The sequence below is a fragment of the Xenopus tropicalis genome, chromosome 8 (genome assembly GCF_000004195.4).
Source record: "Xenopus tropicalis strain Nigerian chromosome 8, UCB_Xtro_10.0, whole genome shotgun sequence".
NCBI classification, from domain to species: domain Eukaryota; kingdom Metazoa; phylum Chordata; class Amphibia; order Anura; family Pipidae; genus Xenopus; species Xenopus tropicalis.
The window spans coordinates 5,736,289-5,756,385 of record NC_030684.2 but is presented as its reverse complement, the minus strand read 5'-3'; the positions used below and the strand labels follow the sequence as shown (position 1 = coordinate 5,756,385).

General features: G+C 47.8%; 1 protein-coding gene across 5 annotated transcripts in view; it reads right to left on the bottom strand.

Annotated features, from left to right (window-relative positions):
• The window catches only part of kcnt1 (potassium channel, subfamily T, member 1), a 128,185-nt gene that overhangs the window by 7,936 nt on the left and 100,152 nt on the right, over window positions 1-20,097 (bottom strand). For 3 of the 5 annotated variants that reach the window (XM_031890259.1, XM_031890260.1, NM_001170513.3), the window contains 19 exon segments: window positions 19,848-20,012; window positions 19,357-19,493; window positions 19,120-19,183; window positions 18,620-18,728; window positions 18,391-18,499; window positions 17,142-17,291; window positions 16,767-16,996; window positions 11,297-11,513; window positions 10,138-10,243; window positions 9,682-9,854; window positions 9,208-9,279; window positions 8,908-9,042; window positions 8,697-8,808; window positions 8,075-8,176; window positions 7,439-7,522; window positions 7,139-7,267; window positions 6,649-6,669; window positions 5,437-5,737; window positions 2,859-2,921 (listed from right to left, as the gene is read on the bottom strand). In XM_031890259.1, the coding sequence (XP_031746119.1) occupies window positions 2,859-2,921; window positions 5,437-5,737; window positions 6,649-6,669; window positions 7,139-7,267; window positions 7,439-7,522; window positions 8,075-8,176; window positions 8,697-8,808; window positions 8,908-9,042; window positions 9,208-9,279; window positions 9,682-9,854; window positions 10,138-10,243; window positions 11,297-11,513; window positions 16,767-16,996; window positions 17,142-17,291; window positions 18,391-18,499; window positions 18,620-18,728; window positions 19,120-19,183; window positions 19,357-19,493; window positions 19,848-20,012 (2,479 nt within the window). 5 annotated transcript variants of the gene reach the window in all.

Genomic DNA, 20,097 nt, shown 5'->3' with positions numbered 1-20,097 from the left:
CTTGAAATCACATGATTTTTTGTCACATAAACCCAGAAGTTGAAACTAAGGATGCACCGAACCCACTTTTTTGGGTTTTGCCAAACCCCCAAACCCACCCCAATGGATCCCGAACCAAATCCTAATTAGCATTGAAATGTCTTTCACAAAGGATTCAGGGTTTGGCCGGATCCTAAAGTAGTGGATTTAGTTCACCCCTAATCATTTCCCAGTGTATTTACCCCATACAATTCTACTGAGAAAGATACTGGGGCAGCAGCTTACGCTTAATTTTTGGGGCAAACTGGCTTTTTCTCTGTAATAACATTGTACTTTGTATTGGATTAAAATGAAACCATGTCTTCTATGGAGCCGAATCGATCATGGAACGACTTCTTATCCAAAAAAGAAAAGCAAAGCATTCTGGGTAATCAATTCCATACCTGTACATTACATACAAAAATCATTCCTGTTCTACAGCTCGTAATTCTGTTAATGAGAATTTCGTTTTAGAAAAAGGATAAAATAACAAATATATATATTCAACTTAGGGAGACCACATTTCTGGTCTCCCTAAGTGACAAGAGAAGAAGGGACTCGACTTAATTTCCCCGGATTCAAATGAAACGTTTGAGAGACAGTTTGAGTTTCTGAGGACGGCTTGGCCTCCGCTGTTACATTGGCCACAACGTTGTCAATGGGAACAAATAGAGGCACTTGAAAAGCAATAAACCCTATTTAACTAATGGAGACATTTTTTGCCTCCACGTTGTTTGCACCAATGGAAACCGTATTCTCAGAGTTAATTGGGAAAGAAGGAATGGGAAAGAATATGTGGCGGTCTCTTGGAGAATACGTGGGTGGGAGGTGGTGAGAAGATGAGATGGAACTCAAGGCGGTTATTGCAAGGTTATTAGCTATGTATTTAAACAAATTAAGGGGTCGGGGGAGGGGCTTTCCCAATTTGATATTTTATTTTTAGAGCTGGGGGGGAGGGGTCAGCACTTAGCGCCCAGGAAACTACAGCACGTGCCATTCGTACCTTGCAATAAGAGCTCTGATTGGGTGACAGTGTGGGACAACTACTAATGTAGGGCGTCATGATGACATAGAAGCGTTAGTGTTGTATGATTGGCTGAAATTCAGGGTAAGGCCAGTGGTCTTTGCAGCAGGTCCCCCTCCATGGAAGAAGCTCGTTAGGAGATTTCATGCAGTGAGTTAAAGCCTCTCGAGCCCACGTCGTATATTGCCGCAGAAAACGTCCTTTCGTAGGAGGAGCTTATTTCAGCCAATGAGCTAATTACGCTCTTTAAATACACCTTGCGCCCCTCCAGCTGTTTAGGAACCCGCCGGTAGAGGTAGCTGAAGAGCCGAAAGGCGTAGGCGCTATATTTATATAAAAATATAGACACTTCCATGTTGGACCAGCGAGCGGGCAATATACAGGGTCGTCGTGGGGACTTCCATGAAACCAGATTTGGGGTTTTGATTGGATAAATAAGCGCATCAATGGGAGGAAAATGCCAACTTTGTTATTAGAACCATCATGGTGGAACTCGCCGATATCCCATGAATCTCCAGGTGGCAGTTGCACCGGAATCTCTACCCAGACTCCCTTGCGCCTCAGAAGCACAGACACCATCATCCTCTTCCTCTATATAAGCTTTTCCCTATGGGGGAAGGTGGCGGAATTTAGGGGGAATATCAACGAGCAACAACGGCCTTTAATAAGGGAGTTGTCTCTTAAAGGGGCGGTTCACCTTATAGAATGCCCTATTCCTACACTTTGCAATTGGTCTTCATTATTTTTATTTATTTTTTTAAGTTTTTGAACTATTTGCCTTCTCTTCTTTGTCTACCAGGGTCGGACTGGGCCACCGGGACAAATTCCGGGGGGGCCCAGCGGCCCAGACCCGACCCTTGGGGGCGCTCCCCCTGCCTGACCGCTCCTCCCCTGGTGCGTAAAATTTACATGCGCGGGGGAGGACATCAGGTGGGGGGCCCTGTGAGGGGGGGTTAGGGGGGCCCTGTGGGGGGGGGGCGCGGGGACACGGGTCGGAGCCCCAGTGGACCCTTCACCCCCCCAGTCCGACCCTGTTGTCTACATCTTTCCAGCTTTCACATAGGGGGGTCACTGACCCCGGCAGCCAAAAAACTTGGCGACAATTTCATTTTTATTGTTACCTTTAATTCCTTATATTTTTTATTCAGCCCCTCCCCTATTCATATTCCCGTCTCTCCTTCACCCCACTGCCTGGTTGCTAAGTGAAACGAGACCCTAGCGACCAGATAGCTGCTAAAATTCCAAACTGGAGAGCCGCTCAACTAAAAGCTAAATAACTGAAAAAATGACAAAAATAAATAAAAAAAGACGACCAATTGCAAATTGTCTCAGAAGATCAACGTCTACATCTTCATTTCAAGGTGAACAACCCCTTTAAGAGAAGACTATAAGTATCATTTCCAAGCAATCCCTTAGTAAAGGTGGTTCTTGCCAACTCTACATGCCCCGCCCCCAAACCAATATGGAGGAGGAATGTGGTGCCAACATTGGAATTGGAAGAGGACCACTGGTATCAATGGGCTGGGGAGAAAGGAAGATATAACAATGCTATAACTATCGTAGATTAGAGCGTGTTAGTATCACTTTAAGAGTTGGGTGGTTATTATCCAACCCAAGGGAGGGGCTAAAGTATTGCAAAGACTAATATAATGAATTAGTAGAGGCACGGAGGGGCGGGGCTCATTCCAAAGCCTTAATGGCTCCTCCCTGCATGTGGTGGCAGTGAGCGGTGCCCCCCCCCCCCCCGGGCCAGTTGGCATGTTCATGTACTCATTGTGCGCTGAGTCTCGCTTGACTCCCAAGGAGAAGAATTTACCTTGCAAATATCCAAGGTTTACCCGATTCATCACATCACTGGCAGTTACATTTGCTACATCCTCTACAGAACATTCAGAAAGGTACAGACGGAAACAAAAGAGAGAAAGAGAGAAATCAGCAAGGAAGTTAAGCAGCATCAAAAGATCAGGTTCTTAGCTCAAAGGGCCACCATGGCCGCCCAGTGACCATAAAGCAAGGCCGTCCGGCTGGGCTACAGGAGTCACCATCAACCTCTGGACTTGGGGTTCCCCTTGTTATGTTCTCTCTGGTCTCCCATACATCATGGCAAGACTTTGTTGAACCCTGTGATGGCTTATAAGTGGCCAGTCTTCTGGGCCAATGGGGCTTGACTTTGTTCAAGGACACACAACATTTCTATGGTCTTCCATTAAAGACTATGGTCTTCCCTTCCATCAACAGGGTTCTTCATGGTCGATCACTATTTCTTGGCCTAATCCATGGTTCCCCATCTCTAACTAAGGATTAGTGCTCCTACTTGCCTCAAGAGATACCCTACTTGCCTCAAGAGACACCCTACTTGCCTCAAGAGATACCCTACTTGCCTCAAGAGATACCCTACTTGCCTCAAGAGATACCCTACTTGCCTCAGGAGATTCCATACTTGCCTCAGGAGACACCCTACTTGCCTCAGGAGACACCCTACTTGCCTCAGGAGACACCCTACTTGCCTCAGGAGACACCCTACTTGCCTCAGAAGATACCCTACTTGCCTCAAGAGATACCTCCAGAGAACTTTTAGGAGGACATCTGAGGCCACATTCCACTTCTATCAGCAGCTAGGCTGACCTGATAGGGAACTGAAGTCTGTCTTTTGCTTGTGTGGCTGCAGGGCTGTAATTGGCTACGCCCCTCCTACTGTGCTTCTGGCAGGGACATGCCCACCCCTCATTTTAAACACAGACAGGAACCATAGCAAATCTATAGGGAGCTCCAATGAAGGGGCCATTTTTACAGTTTATGATAATTTTTGGCCAGAGTGGAACCATCATTCATAACTACCTACAGGATTAGGGAACTGGTGAAGAACTAGAGAGGAACTGGTGAGGAACTAGAGAGGAACTGGTGAGGAACTAGAGAGGAACTGGTGAGGAACTGGTGAGGAACTAGAGAGGAACTGGTGAGGAACTAGAGAGGAACTGGTGAGGAACTAGAGAGGAGCAAGAGAGGAACTGGTGAGGAACTAGAGAGGAACTGGTGAGGAACTAGAGAGGAACTGGTGAGGAACTAGAGAGGAACTGGTGAGGAACTGGTGAGGAACTAGAGAGGAACTGGTGAGGAACTAGAGAGGAACTGGTGAGGAACTAGAGAGGAGCAAGAGAGGAACTGGTGAGGAACTAGAGAGGAACTGGTGAGGAACTAGAGAGGAACTGGTGAGGAACTAGAGAGGAGCAAGAGAGGAACTGGTGAGGAACTAGAGAGGAACTGGAGAGGAGCTAGAGAGGAGCTAGAGAGGAACTGGAGAGGAGCTAGAGAGGAACTGGTGAGGAACTAGAGAGGAGCTAGAGAGGAACTAGAGAGGAGCTGGACAGGAGCTAGAGAGATTGGCTAATGATATACTGGTTTAGAAGAACAAAGGAAGGTAGAACAGAAAGGACAGTAGCCATGCAGCATCCAACATTTTGCAGAACACAGAAGGGGGGAGCATATAAAGCATATGGCAAGCTATTGGCTGGTAACGCCCTCCCTATCAAGAATATCCTTCTACTTGGTACCGCCCTCCCTATCAAGAGGCCATTTATAAGGAGACAATATTATGAAGTTGACTAGAATGTTAGGAACTTGGCTTAGTGGGGCATCTGTAGCCTGGGACTGTACAAATCACCTAAAGAGAAAGGGGTGGAAGATCCTTCTACTTGGTTCCGCCCTCCCTATCAAGAGGCCATTTGTAAGGAGATATTATGATGAAGTTGACTAGAATGTTAAGAACTTGGCTTAGTGGGGCATCTGTAGCCTGTGACTGTACAAATCACCTAATGAGGAAGGGGTGGAAGATCCTTATAAGAAGGCAGCAAGGTCATCTGGCAATGATTGGCCTCCTAGGAGAGGATAACCAGATAGTGACCAACAAACCAACAGACTGGAAAAGAATAACCACCTTGCCATTTTCCCAATTACAATCTCTCTGCAGATGGAGAACAAGGCCTGGAGCATCAATGGTTGGCCAACACCCAACCGCAATGAAATCGTACAGGTCAAGCAATGGAGTTCACAACACTGAAAGCAGGAAGACACAGCGGTGGCTCAGGTCATGGAACTCGAGAAGCGAGAGAGATAAGTAGGAATGTGTGGGGTACTTACCCCATGTATATTACTTAGCGCCATGTTGACACAAGCTTTGCAGACAGGACAGTCCTACTGGCTAACGCAATGATGGAAGCCGTACCTAATCCTACAGCAGCCACGGATATGCTGTTACGGTGGGGGTGGGCAGGCAAACATATTGATTGGCTAAACAATATTGATTGACTAGGGTTCCAAATGGAAGGCTGAACGATGCATAGCTGTGCATATGCATCAACCAAGCCTGGTTAAGCAGGTTAGTAGTCCTTACTTACCATACCCCATGGTGGGTAAGCCAAGGTGCTTCATTCTGTTCTTGACCAGTTCAGAGAGTTCCTGCCGCTCTGATCTCCTGTACAAGTTCAACCGCTGCTGACTTATCCACTCGGCGGTCTTATTGGCTTGCTTGTTCCCTTTCCTGCTAAGCCGCCGGGCCCACTGCATGCTTTTCCTTCTCAACAACGGGTGTTCTGATTGGTCGCTGGATGTGGAGTTCCTCTGGGTGTTTTTGCCAGACCAGTATTCTTTGACGTCTTTCGTGTCCTCGCAGTCCTCTACGTTGATGGAGATCTGGGACTAAAAAGTGGCCACAGAGATTGTTAGTGTGGGGGCAATAAGGTCAGTTGGGGAGAAAAAGGGGCTATTTGCAAACCTGTTAAATAATGGTGATGATGGAACTAGATAGGGTTTGCTCCATCTTTACATGAATAAATCTAGCATTAAAGGCCAAGTAAAGATGGCAGCTAACGGACTCATGTGTGGAGCCTTCCTGATGGTCTCCCTGGCTGATATCTGGCCAAAACTTTGGGGCAGATTAGAAAATCCCAATGGACAAGGACTGCAGTGACACATTGATGTCGTTCTGCCCTGATGGATCTGTACAGTTCCTCTCTAGTTCCTCTCCAGCTCCTCTCTAATTCCTCTCGTTCCTCTCTAGCTCCTATCTAGTTCTTCTCCAGTTCCTCTCCAGCTCCTGTCTAGTTCTTCTCCAGTTCCATCTTCAGCTCCACTCTAGTTCCTCTCTAGCTTCTCTCTAGCTCCTTTCGATTTCTTCTCCAGTTCCTCTCTAGCTCCTTTTTAGTTCTTCTCTAGTTCCACTCTAGCTCCTCTCTAGTTCTTCTCCAGTTCCTCTCTAGCTCCTCTCTAGTTATTCTCCAGTTCCTCTCTAGCGCCTCTCTAGTTCTTCTCCAGTTGCTCTCTAGCTCCTCAGAAGATCTGATCGTTGACCCAGGGACGAAATATTTGTAATTGTCTCTTTCCCAGTGAGCCCTGGAACCTTTAGAACCCTGCCAGTAAGGGTGAAGACACATGGAACTACTAGTAGCAGCTACTAATGTAGACAATTCTGATCATTTACTGATAATTGTCTCTACATGTGTCTTGGCAGAGGCAATTCTCAGTATTGTCTATGGCGGGGTATTTTCTGGTGTTTAGTGTCTTCTCCCTTAGTTTCCTAGCGAGGGGCAGAAAACAAGTGGGACACTTACCTGTGTTCTAATGTCATGAGGCTGCAAAAGAGAAGACAGAACAATTAGGAGCCTGGCTAATTATTCATACAGTAGAAAAGATCTCATTGGATTATATTTTTTTGGACCAGGCCTAGTTTTTCCAGCTCCCAAGGCATGGCCACCCCCCAGTCAGTCATCACCCTCCCTCCAGCTCCTCCCCAAGGCAGGACCCTGATCACCACCCCCCCTGCTCATCGCCCTCCCACTCCTTCCCTCTCTACAATATCCTCCTTACATGCCCGACTTAAAGAGCAGGGATTGGGGAACACATCGTGAACTACAGAAAGGACCGGAACTCAGGGTTCTGCGCCCTAGGCACATGCCTCTTCTGCCTACCCCTAGTTCCGGCCCTGCCCTGAGGAATTACAATTCATTAGGGGCAACCTTAGGAGAAGTCTCTTTTAGAATATCCCCCATCTAGGTACAAAGAAGTGCCAGCTCAACAAGCAAAACTGACTGGCGGATTTACCTCCGATGTGGGAAATGTATGTGACTGTGTCCTGTAAATCCCAACTGGAATTTCCGCACTGGATGAGCAGAGTTTCTGAAACAATCTGCCGTAGGTTCGAATCCACAGGTCATCCTCTGTGATTTTCATCTGCAATAGAAACAAACTTATACCCATCACTGGGTAAATTGGTGGACCATCCATAAGGTCTGATCGTGCAACAATATCTATGGTTATTGGCGGTTACAAGGAACAACGGCAACGTTCTTAGAGCAAAATCAGTGAGGACAGAACTGTAGTAGTGGGGGAGGTGATACTCACAGCACATAAGTAACCAGATCCTGGTGTGGTGTCCAGACCAAGCAGAAGCCTTGTGATTGTGATCATGTAATCCTTCACGAACGACTGAAATGAATAGAACACCAAGACCGTTAACATCTCATTGTATGACCATTCATCCTTAGGTCACATAATGGGTATATTTTTCAGAAATAGAGAGGAACTGGAGAGGAGCTGGAGAGGAACTAGAGAGGAACTGGGGAGGAACTAGAGAAGAACTAGAGAGGAACTAGAGAAGAACTGGAGAGGAACTAGAGAGGAACTGGAGAGGAACTGGAGAGGAACTAGAGAGGAACTAGAGAGGAACTAGAGAGGAACTGGGGAGGAACTGGGGAGGAACTGGGGAGGAACTGGAGAGGAACTGGAGAGGAACTGGAGAGGAACTGGAGAGGAACTGGAGAGGAACTAGAGAAGAACTGGGGAGGAACTAGAGAGGAACTAGAGAAGAACTGGGGAGGAACTAGAGAGGAACTGGGGAGGAACTGGGGAGGAACTAGAGAAGAACTGGGGAGGAACTAGAGAGGAACTGGGGAGGAACTGGAGAGGAACTAGAGAGGAACTAGAGAGGAACTGGAGATGATAGGACACAACCTAAATAAAGCTTTCACGATCTCTCACCTGATATAATAAAGTATCCAACATACTGATACTAAAAACTCTTCCAGCAGCAAAAGGGAGTCTAAACATAAAAGCCAAATTGGATCCGTTTTCCCGTTCTTTCTGCAGACAGAAGGATGGATTAGCACACGGGACAGTTATTTAGTATCTTCCTAAGGTCAACCTTCGACATCGCCCAACTCCCATCCTAACGCTGGCCATACACATTAAGGTTTTCAAAAGATCTTCAAGCTTATCTTGAAACGACCATTTGTCCTTCAATGAAAACAACTGTTTAAGAGATATTGTCTAGTTAAAGATAGGGAAACTACCTGCTTGGTCCTACAAACAACTGGACAATGGGCAAATTTCATTGCTAAAGGACATGTAAACCCTACATTTCTCCACCATTGCCATATCTTCATTGGCTGCTAGACTGGAAGGCGTGTTTGGTAACATGAGTTGAGAAGAACCGAGCATGCTCAGTTAGCCAAGAGCCAAAATCAATCTAACCTTACAATAAATTGATGGAATTGGAAGAGTATAACGTGTATGGTCATCTTAACCGGCCAACAAACTCAACACCCAACCACAGGCCACTTAGAACAGTCCAAATCTGAGAAGCATCGGGACAAGGTCATACCTTTTCCAGCTTGGATAAGGCCAGAGAGTACGAGTCCTTTGCCCGGAACTGCATGAAGCGCATGTTGGAAGGGTGCGTTAGCTCTGTGGTGATACTGAGACTTGGGAATAGCCTATGACGAGAGAGAAACCATGAACTAGGGAAGGCAGAAGATATGAACGAGGCCTACAAGCCAATCAGTTCCAAGGTGAGTAGATGGAGGCCATGATACCTGAACATAGTTTGTACGTTCACGATTGTCTTCGCATCGGCCATGTAATCCTCCTCGGCGCTCATTGTGCTTTCTTTATCCACCACCACCAGGTTGTCCGCGTAAATGATCCCGCACTGCAGTAAGTTATCCAAGCTGGGGACACATAAGAACGGAGTCAGTCTGATGATTGACAGGACTTCATTAGCCACTATCCAGGCCTGTTTGGAGAAGGCATGACCCATTGCAGGCCATTAACTAGAACCTTTAGCTAAAGGCTTCACAAGACAACTTTTCACTGTTCAAATGAACTCAACCTACTTGTCTATGGTGCCGACCATGAAGTAAACCATGGGGAAGCAACAGATGGCCTCTAGGAAGTGGTTATCGGGTCTGAAAAAGAGATAACAAACAATGTTTAGCCTTTATTAAATATAGAACTCACTGATATGAGCCCATTGAATCTGAAAATCACAAGGTTGATCCAGAATTGCAGGTAACCAGGGCCCACCGGGTACCTAACTCCTCAAGGACCCACCACTCCAATCCCGTTCCCATTCCACCCACAGCCACTGCTGTTCTTGCTCTTCTGTGCTACCTACCTCACTTTTAAAAATCAAAGATGGCTGTGTGTTCCACTGTGGAACGCATGGCCATCTTTAATTTATAAGACAAGGTCGGGGCCCACCGGGGTTTTTCCCTGTATCCTGGTGGGCCAGTTCAACCTTGGGTTGATTTGATAGAACACATGCAACGAAATATCCAATAAGGTTCAAATACAAATTGTAAACGTACGGGTTGTCCAAGAGCAGAACGATGGGGTTCAACTCTTTCCGGGATCTGTAATAGGCCCGCAGAGGCACAATGAAATTATACAGCCCATTCCCTGCCGTCTCTGCTGAGACGATAATCAGCTTGTTCTTAAAGCCGTAGGCCTTGGCATCTTCAAAGCTGTTGTGCTTGCAGCCCTAAATGAGAAGAAAACAGAGGAACAACTTACCTAACTTCACTAACCCATCACTTAACTTGGTTGACTATCCCCCTACCACAAATACAGCTAGTTTATCACAAGGAGCACAAAACAATCCCTCAGTGTTGGACTGGCCTACTAGAGTCCCAGAAGATCTCCTGGTCCAGCCTAGAAGAATTCCCATCAGCCAATGCTGGTTTCCACCATGGACTCTGGAGGCCCAGCCCGACCCTAAGGCTTGAACTATTGAATCTCTGTGTTTAATTGAAGAGCTTAAGTACCTTATCCAGCCGCAGGCAGCAGAAAGCAGCTTTAGAAGGCAGAAGGTGGCAGAGGGTAGGAGAGCTCCCAATGTAGGGGGAATTCGGAGGGTAGCCTTTCACGTATCTGAGGTGGGCGATAAAACCAGTTATTGGCAATCAGCAAAATTGCATTCATTGTAATGATCATTGGTATGGTATGAGCTTGATCATTCTGATGGGCTATTGTGCTGGTTATTCTCTCTGTGGCCTACAAGATGGCGGCATTGTGCCTCAGTACGCAGACCTGCTCTCCTTCCATATCTTGGATCTTTTTAATGGTATCGTAGCAAGAAATCTTTACCAGGTAGCAAAGCTGATGGACACTTGGTGCTAGGCAATAGATTTGCCACATTAGTGCAAGCTAGAACCCTATATTTATTCTGCAGAAAGCTTTACTATACCTGAGCAACAGCCCTAGAAACTCTGTTTGTTTAAGATAGCAGCTGACATTTTAGCTGGGTCTCAGTAGCTTCCTGCTGCAGCTCTGGCTGCTGGTAGCTCAGATTACAGCGCAGTTGGGAGAGGGAGGAGGAGAAGGGAGGGGGAGAGAGGAGAGATGGGAGGGGAAGGAGGAGAAGGGAGGGGGAGAGAGGAGAGATGGGAGGGGAAGAAGGAGAAGGGAGGGGGAGAGAGGAGATGGGATGGGAAGGAGGAGAAGGGAGGGGGAGAGAGGAGTAAACTGAGCAGACTTGTGCCCGTACCCTGAATGATTTTTCTGTGAGCAGGAAGTCTGATACAGAAGAACATGTGATACAAAAGGAGACAATAAATCTTCTTTTTTTCTTTCTTTTGATGGAGAGGACTATCAGCGTTTCTGTGAGTTCCTATGGCTGTATTTACATAGACCTTTCTGATAAAAGAGTTTTTACCTTTCCTTCTCTTTAAATATTAGGGATGCACCGAATCCACTATTTTGAAAAGATGAAAGATTTGGGGCGAATACCGAACCAAGGGTTAACGAGAACTGACAGTTTTGTGCGCAGTGAAAAATGTTCAACTTCCGTGTTTACGTGACAAAAAGTCATGTGACTTTAAGGATTTGGTTTTGGGCCAGGCATATGGATTTGGCCGAATCCTGGGCAAATCCCGAATGGAACCCTGAAATCGGTGCCTCCCTCTATTAAATAAACATCCTTACTCTAATATTGGGAAACTTTCATCGTCGGACTGGGTGAGCTCATCCTCTGATTGGTCGCTCAGCAGGTCACACGGTAACACGGTGCTAGTGTCTGCGATCTCCAGAACCGGGGCGATACTGGGCCTCCGGGTGCCCGTGCCGTTCTCCGACGGAAGAGCCAGCTTGCTGCTGTTTATTGGCCGGCATTCTGTGTTCTGAAGGTCCATGGCCACGGTGCCTGTTGGGGAGAAGATACAATTGTGGCCTTGTGGCTACCACCATCGTTCAAATACACAAAACTGTCTATTATATCCTTATAATCGGAGCTTAGTGAGGTCATCAGTTATAATCGGTGCTTAGTGATGTCATTTCTGTCACATGACTCACTCTGCCTTCGGCTTCGTACCTTTATATGGTCATAAAACTCCTCATTGACTTATAATATCCTTATATTTCCAACTGGGGGCACTGTATTCACTATATAAACATAGCGTTCTGATGTCACCATACTCCATTTATAAGTTGAAGAGACACAGAACCAGGCCCAACATACTGCACTAATTGCCTTATAAATGACAGTAGGGGGTACATTATCCTATTAACCATTGGTTCTCAGACCTTTTCCATTTCCAATTCCCCTTGGAGGCCCAACCTTGGGGTAAAACTCTCCACTAGTTAAGGACAAGGTTTGAGCTCTAGGAGAACATCAATGTTTCAGATCAGCAGCTCTTTGGTTGCTAGGGTCCACGTTACCTTAGCAACCAGGGAGTGGTTTGGACGAGAGGCTGGTATATGAATAGGGGAGGGGCTGAATAGAAAGATAAGGAATAAAAAGTAACAATAACAATAAAACTGGAGCCTCACAGAGCAATAGGGTTTGGCTGCCGGGGTCAGTTATCCTGTTGCTAGGGTTCAAGTTACCTTAGCAACCAGGCAGTGGTTCAAATGAGAGACTGATATATGAATAGGGGAGGGGCTGAATAGAAAGATAAGGAATAAAAAGTAACAATAACAATAAAACTGGAGCCTCACAGAGCAATAGGGTTTGGCTGCCGGGGTCAGTTATCCTGTTGCTAGGGCTCAAATTACCTTAGCAACCAGGGAGTGGTCTGAATGAGAGGCGGGTATATGAATAGGGGAGGGGCTGAATAGAAAGAGAAGGAATAAAAAGTAACAATAACAATAAAACTGGAGCCTCACAGAGCAATAGGTTTTGGCTGCCGGGGTCAGTGACCCCCATTTGAAAGCTGCAAAGAGGCAAATAATTAAAAAACTATAACAAATAAACAATGAAGCCCAATTGAAAAGTTGCTTAGAATTGGCCATTCTATAACTTAAGTAAACTTTTAGGGTGAACCGCCCCTTTAAATACATTTTCTCACCAAATCTCTGCCCGTTAGGGGACCCTTGACGGTCACTTAGTCCTTGGGACCTGCAACCACCGATCCACGTGGGACAATATAACCAGTGGCAACTGATCCCATAATCCTCTGCTTCCCAGCCAATCACAAACTGCGTACTTCCCCTTTATTATCCTGTGCACCCCCCCCCCACCCCTGTGTCACATGACGTAAGTCAGAATGGTTTAATTTGGGGGGGGGGGGGGGTCACCCCAACCTGGGCCGACTGTTCCATTAATCCTTTATAAAGTTACTCAGAGAAAAGCAAATGACAATTAGTCATTACTAGGTAACGAGATTCCGGGGGGGGAGCGAGTACAATACTCCGACAGCACAATAGAAAGCAATTATTATTGGAACACGAGAAACCGAGCCCCCCCCCAAACAAAGAGCCCCCATCCATTATATCTCCCGGCCGCCCCCGTATTCTCCCGCCGTGGGAACAGACTTTTCTGTCTAAATGTCAGTGTGAATCAGACTGTTACAGAAACATCAGGTAAAGCTTTTAAACAAAATGGGGGGGTCAGATAGGATCTGTGCCACTGTGACAGAATGCTCTGTTATACAGATAGCTAGAATCTCAGCCATAAAGCAGGGCAGGACTGCTGCTTACAATGGGGGGGGATAGGATCTGTGCCACTGTGACAGAATGCTCTGTTATACAGATAGCTAGAATCTCAGCCATAAAGCAGGGCAGGACTGCTGCTTACAATGGGGGGGATAGGATCTGTGCCACTGTGACAGAATGCTCTGTTATACAGATAGCTAGAATCTCAGCCATAAAGCAGGGCAGGACTGCTGCTTACAATGGGGGGGATCAGATAGGATCTGTGCCACTGTGACAGAATGCTCTGTTATACAGATAGCTAGAATCTCAGCCATAAAGCAGGACAGGACTGCTGCTTACAATGGGGGGATCAGATAGGATCTGTGCCACTGTGACAGAATGCTCTGTTATACAGATAGCTAGAATCTCAGCCATAAAGCAGGGCAGGACTGCTGCTTACAATGGGGGGATCAGATAGGATCTGTGCCACTGTGACAGAATGCTCTGTTATACAGATAGCTAGAATCTCAGCCATAAAGCAGGGCAGGACTGCTGCTTACAATGGGGGGATCAGATAGGATCTGTGCCACTGTGACAGAATGCTCTGTTATACAGATAGCTAGAATCTCAGCCATAAAGCAGGGCAGGACTGCTGCTTACAATGGGGGGGTCAGGTAGGATCTGTGCCACTGTGACAGAATGCTCTGTTATACAGATAGCTAGAATCTCAGCCATAAAGCAGGGCAGGACTGCTGCTTACAATGGGGGGGTTCAGATAGGATCTGTGCCACTGTGACAGAATGCTCTGTTATACAGATAGCTAGAATCTCAGCCATAAAGCAGGGCAGGACTGCTGCTTACAATGGGGGGATCAGATAGGATCTGTGCCACTGTGACAGAATGCTCTGTTATACAGATAGCTAGAATCTCAGCCATAAAGCAGGGCAGGACTGCTGCTTACAATGGGGGGGATCAGATAGGATCTGTGCCACTGTGACAGAATGCTCTGTTATACAGATAGCTAGAATCTCAGCCATAAAGCAGGGCAGGACTGCTGCTTACAATGGGGGGGATCAGATAGGATCTGTGCCACTGTGACAGAATGCTCTGTTATACAGATAGCTAGAATCTCAGCCATAAAGCAGGGCAGGGCTGCTGCTTACAATGGGGGGGGGGATCAGATAGGATCTGTGCCACTGTGACAGAATGCTCTGTTATACAGATAGCTAGAATCTCAGCCATAAAGCAGGGCAGGACTGCTGCTTACAATGGGGGGATCAGATAGGATCTGTGCCACTGTGACAGAATGCTCTGTTATACAGATAGCTAGAATCTCAGCCATAAAGCAGGGCAGGACTGCTGCTTACAATGTGGGGATCAGATAGGATCTGTGCCACTGTGACAGAATGCTCTGTTATACAGATAGCTAGAATCTCAGCCATAAAGCAGGGCAGGACTGCTGCTTACAATGGGGGGGGGATCAGATAGGATCTGTGCCACTGTGACAGAATGCTCTGTTATACAGATAGCTAGAATCTCAGCCATAAAGCAGGGCAGGACTGCTGCTTACAATGGGGGGATCAGATAGGATCTGTGCCACTGTGACAGAATGCTCTGTTATACAGATAGCTAGAATCTCAGCCATAAAGCAGGGCAGGACTGCTGCTTACAATGGGGGGATCAGATAGGATCTGTGCCACTGTGACAGAATGCTCTGTTATACAGATAGCTAGAATCTCAGCCATAAAGCAGGGCAGGACTGCTGCTTACAATGGCTACTCCAGCACTGCAACAGATCTGCCCAAGGAGTCTCACAGCTCCCCCCACATAATCAGTGAGTTGGTTTGGTCGCTCTCAGGGCGGAGCCTTTATGTCACATGTCCCTGGGCTCAGGCCGGTGTGACTGACCCACGGGGAGTTGGAAGGGAATCATTAACAGAGCATTAGAGTGAGGAGCCCGGCAGGGAATGGGCACCTGTGGGCAATGGGGGGGGGGGGGGGAGTTACTGGGAAATTCTCTGCGGGGGGTCGAGTTCAACTACAGCAGCAAAAAAAAATATTACACAACGTTGAATAGATGAAAGTAACAAAAAATAAAGCAGTCGGAGCTGCAGAGCTAATGTGAGGAGTCAGGAGTCGGGCAGGAGCAGCTCTTAAAGGGTTAACTCTTACTATGTCCTAAAATGGCCGATTCTAAGCAACTTTTCCATTGGTCTTCATTATTTATTTCTTATAGTTTTTAAATGATTTGGCCTTCTGACTCTTTGCAGCTTTCAAATGGGGGTCACTCATTCAAACCCCTCCCTGGTTGCTAAGGTAATTTGGACCCTAGCAACCACACCGTTGTTGAAGAGCGGCTGAACAGAAACAGGGCAGGGTCGGACTGGGCCAGTGAGATCAAAACTTGTGGGACCCCCCCAGCCCAGAACCAATCCCTGCTGGACACTCTCCGGGGGCTGCAGGTCCCCCTTTCCCGACGTGCACGTTCGGGGGAAGGGGTTGGGGCTGGGGGGGGGGGGGAGTGTGGGGCCCCAGCAGTGGCAGCCCCGGTGGGAGACCCTTACTCCTTGGCCCCATCTACCCAACCCAGTTCCATCTTGGTATCACTTTCCTTGGGGATTCTTCCATTCAGTTACCCCATAGTGTGAGTTACAGTTCAACACCACCATTGAGCCCCATAGGAAGTCCCACCAACCTTCCATGGACACGTCTGGGCAAGGAACCCGAGCCCAACAAGCCACACCTCCTAAACCATTAGCCTTATTACCGCCATGTTTGGCTCTTTGGCCTTGTCAGGGGCCCCTATTCCCATCGCTCATCTCTTCCACCATCAGTTTGATGTCCCAACAGTTCCATTAGGACCAACTTCCATCTTGTGGCCCCCGGGAGACCTGCCATCCTGAACCTCCATGGCAGCTCCGCTCCCTAACGAAGGCTGATAATCAGCCAATCAGCGTGTCCGAAAATAGGCCCAAGGGGCCTCATTAAAAAGCCCCGGAATAGGACAGAATATCGTCTCTCGTTGGAAGGAGGGGCTAAAGCTGTGGGTTTGGGTTTAAAGACAGAAAATTATTAACCTTAACTTATATGGGAAATACCCCGGCTCCCCAGGAGCAACTTGGGGTACTCCCAGCAACCTCTGTATGTGTGTGGGGGCTAATTCTGAGATATATGCCCCTTACTCAGGGGTTTCTCTCGCTCTTCCCTGTTGACTGTCCTTCTCCCATTCCCCAGTGTAGCCCAGTGGGAATGTAACTATTGCCTCTGGGAGGGCCTATCAGCATCTGTGATTCTCCCTTAGCACCTATGTGGGTTCTCCAACATTCCGACCCTTGCCGTCAGCCATTACTGGTCCATCCAGATCACCAAAGGCCACCAGAGCTCTCAAGGTAGTCAATGCCCATCTGAAGGTTTAATGATAAGCCTATAAATGGTAGAACAATGACCCCAACCCAACTTTTATGATGTTGCTCTGCTTAGACCTGGCCAAGCTCTTCTCCTAATCGGTTCCAATGGTTAATAGAGACAACTGAGAAGAACCCACCCATGCTGGCGATGATACTATGCACCGGCAGCCTCGAGGGCCCGTCGTACAAGCCTCTTCCTTTCCGCTTCTGCTTCTCTTCCTGCTTGAAGATGAAGGCGGAGTTCTCCTCCTTGGTGATGTTAATGTAGAAGCAGGTGTCGCTGGCGGCCATGATGTGCCTTGGCCCGGGATTCAGAAGAATGCTCTTGTTGTCTTCTCGCTTGACTCCTATCAAGCAGACGCCGTACCTGGAGAGCATAGAAAGCAGAATTAATCAAGACAGGAGTTTTTCTAGAACCTTCTGCCAGAGACCCCCAATATGGCTGGTTCAACCAACTGTAGAACCATAATACTGAGTCGGACATTTGTATGGAATCGGTGGCTTTCTCTTACTTCTTGTGGGCATGGAACGCGGCATAGGTGAAGCTCTTCCCCTCGTACTCCATGAAGAACTTGCTGTCCCCCAGGCGAATGTGATAGACTTCATTTCCAGAGCAGCGCCCGTACATCCTTTGCCATTGCTCCGGGGACTGCTGGCCTTCCCTGGTGGGACAAGTTCAGATGTTTAATCCCTTGCACCCCTAATGCCCCAGACGACCACCAACCATGGACATGGTTGCTATATACATATTGTATCATCTTCATTGATGGTGTTTTGGTCTGGGTAGAGAGTCAAAATGATCTGTAGATAAGAGATGGGTCTAATCAAATAGGGAGAGTTAAGGTGGCCATACTCGGGCAGATTTTAGCTGCTGATTCGGGTCCTTCAGACCGATTTGGCTGCTTATCTGCCTGGGCAGGGTCAGACTGGGGGGTGAAGGGCCCACCGATGCTCCCGTCCCAGGGGCCCTGCAGGTGCCCGCGCCGCCCCCTCCTACAGGGGCCCCCCTAACAGTGCCCCACACCCGACGTCCTCCCCCGAGCACGTAAATTTAAACTCGTCAGGGGAGGAGCGGTTGGGCAAGGGGAGCACCGGCAAGGGTCGTGTCTGGCCTGCCGGGGCCCACCGGGATTTTTCCCGGTGTCCCAGCGGCCCAGTCCAACCCTATGCCCGGGTATTGGCACCCCTGATGGGCCTTCCCAAAATAGGCCAGATCTCGATAGGGCAGGTTTGATTTTCCCATTGGCTCATTGATGTGGTCTTCAGTCCGATGGCCCATATACCCAGGGTCGGACTGGGGGGTAAGGGGCCCACTGGGGCCCGCGCCCATAGTCAGCCCATATGGCCTGCGCCCATAGCCTCCCTCCCCCCATGGAGAGGGGCCCCCCTATCCACCCTCGCAGGGCCCCCCACCCGACGTCCTTCCCCGAGCGCGTAAATTTAACACGTCGGGGCAGGAACGGTCGGGCAGGGAGAGCGCTGCAAAGGTCGGGTCTGGGCAGCCGGGGCCCACCGGGATTTTTCCCGGTGTCCCGGTGGCCCAGTCCGACCCTGCATATACCCACCTTTTTAATTAGATTGTTTGGCCAAACGATTGAATTAGCCTCATATTGCCCACCATAGGTGGCCATATCAGGAGATCATCCACTCATTGGCCACCTCCCACAGTGTATGGCCACCTTTAAACTGAAATCTGAGCCAGTAATACCTTCATACATCATAGGGAGATCAAGGCCAGGGGTGAATACACACGTTACTTACTGCCCCCTGGAGGTATGAACCAACAGCGTGATTAAAGTGCTAGTGGCCGGGCATACACAATTCAGAGCCAGCATTGCGTACTTAAACTCCTCCTCGCAAACCACGTGATCTGTAATAAGAACCAGCAGTCACAAATTACCCAAAAACCATTACTTCCTGTGGACAATAGCCACTTGCACCGCCATCGCTCACTCCAGCCCTACAGTATCCAATAGAAGGTCAGACCCACCTGCAAACTTTACATGGAACTTATTCTCCGGCTTCAGAATCTGCACGTACAGTGGACAGTTAGGGGCAAAATCTTTGACTGCCCAAGCTCTCAAGATGGTTTGATGGTCCTGGTCAAAAAGGAAGAAACTGTGAGATACAGAATTCAGTAGACATCGATACATAAAGGAAGATAGCCTTCATCAGTCATCAAAAATTAATATTTTTGGTTTTTTTGTTTGATTTCTTATCTCCTCCACCTTTGAGATACAACACTAGTCATGATATAGAAGCCCAAAGACTATTTAGAACGTACTTCAGTGGAAACCACCAATCCGCCCCTGGGATCAGCTGACACTTGGAAACACTAGTACATTTCCAAGGGCCTATTGTTTGACCAAACGTGGGTCCAAGAGGTTACCATTCAAGCGAATGGAGGTCACCAAATCGGCTACAAACCACCGTGGTTGGACAATTCTTCGCATTTATTTCCTCAACTCAACATCATGGAAGACATCTTACCGCTGCTGTCCGGTCCACCTCATTGCGACTGCTGAGGATGAAGCAGGCTTCAGCGTCATCCATTCTATAAGAAATAAGTTGCATTGAGTACAGTGGGAATCCTAACCAGTGGCCATATTGTCCCAGTCATTGGAAGTCCTTTGAAGGCCAGCCAACCAACCAAACATATTGCTTTCTGGCAGGGACAGACCACATTCAATCATATAAGTCCATAGTGGTTGATTTTATTCTACTCACTTTGCTCTCATAAGGTCTTGATCTTTTAAGGCCGAGCCTTGGAGATAGATAACTCGCTGAGACCACAATGGAATCTGAAGGACCCGCCGAACTTGAATATCCATTTCTGTTGGGCAAAGTATCACTACATAGTAATCCTGAGAGGAAGGAAGATAAAAGCAAGTTAACTTGACCTGGGGATTAACTTAATACAGCTTCAAGTATGATTAGTTGTCTAATGATGGCCTCCAATGACTTCTAGAGATCTAGTTGATCCAGGGACTGGTCCGATTGCCATCTTGGAGTCAGGAAGGAATTTTTTCCCCTCTGGGGCAAATTAGAGAGGCTTCAGATAGGGTTTTCGCCTTCCTCTGGATCAACTAGCAGTTAGGCAGGTTGGACATGATGGACGTACGTCTTTTTTCAACCTAACTTACTATGTTACCTCTTCATCCAAGTCTTTTACAAACAAAAATAATGGGTCAATGTTGTCCATCAAGAGTGAGAAGTACCTGCAGTCGAGGGTGGGCGTAGAATTCATTGAGGAAATCCATCAGCAGGTCGATCTTCAGGGAACTGACGCAAAGGACCACGTGCTTCTCCGTCTGGGCCCGGTGACGGCTGTAATTTCCTCCCGATTTCTGCCGCTCCATCCACAGATACACCAGCTCCTCAAACTGAGAACAAACAGGAACATTTGCTTATCTTAGAAGCCACAGAACCCTGAGGAAGTTGGTCAAGAACTTCATTGGTTCACCTCTA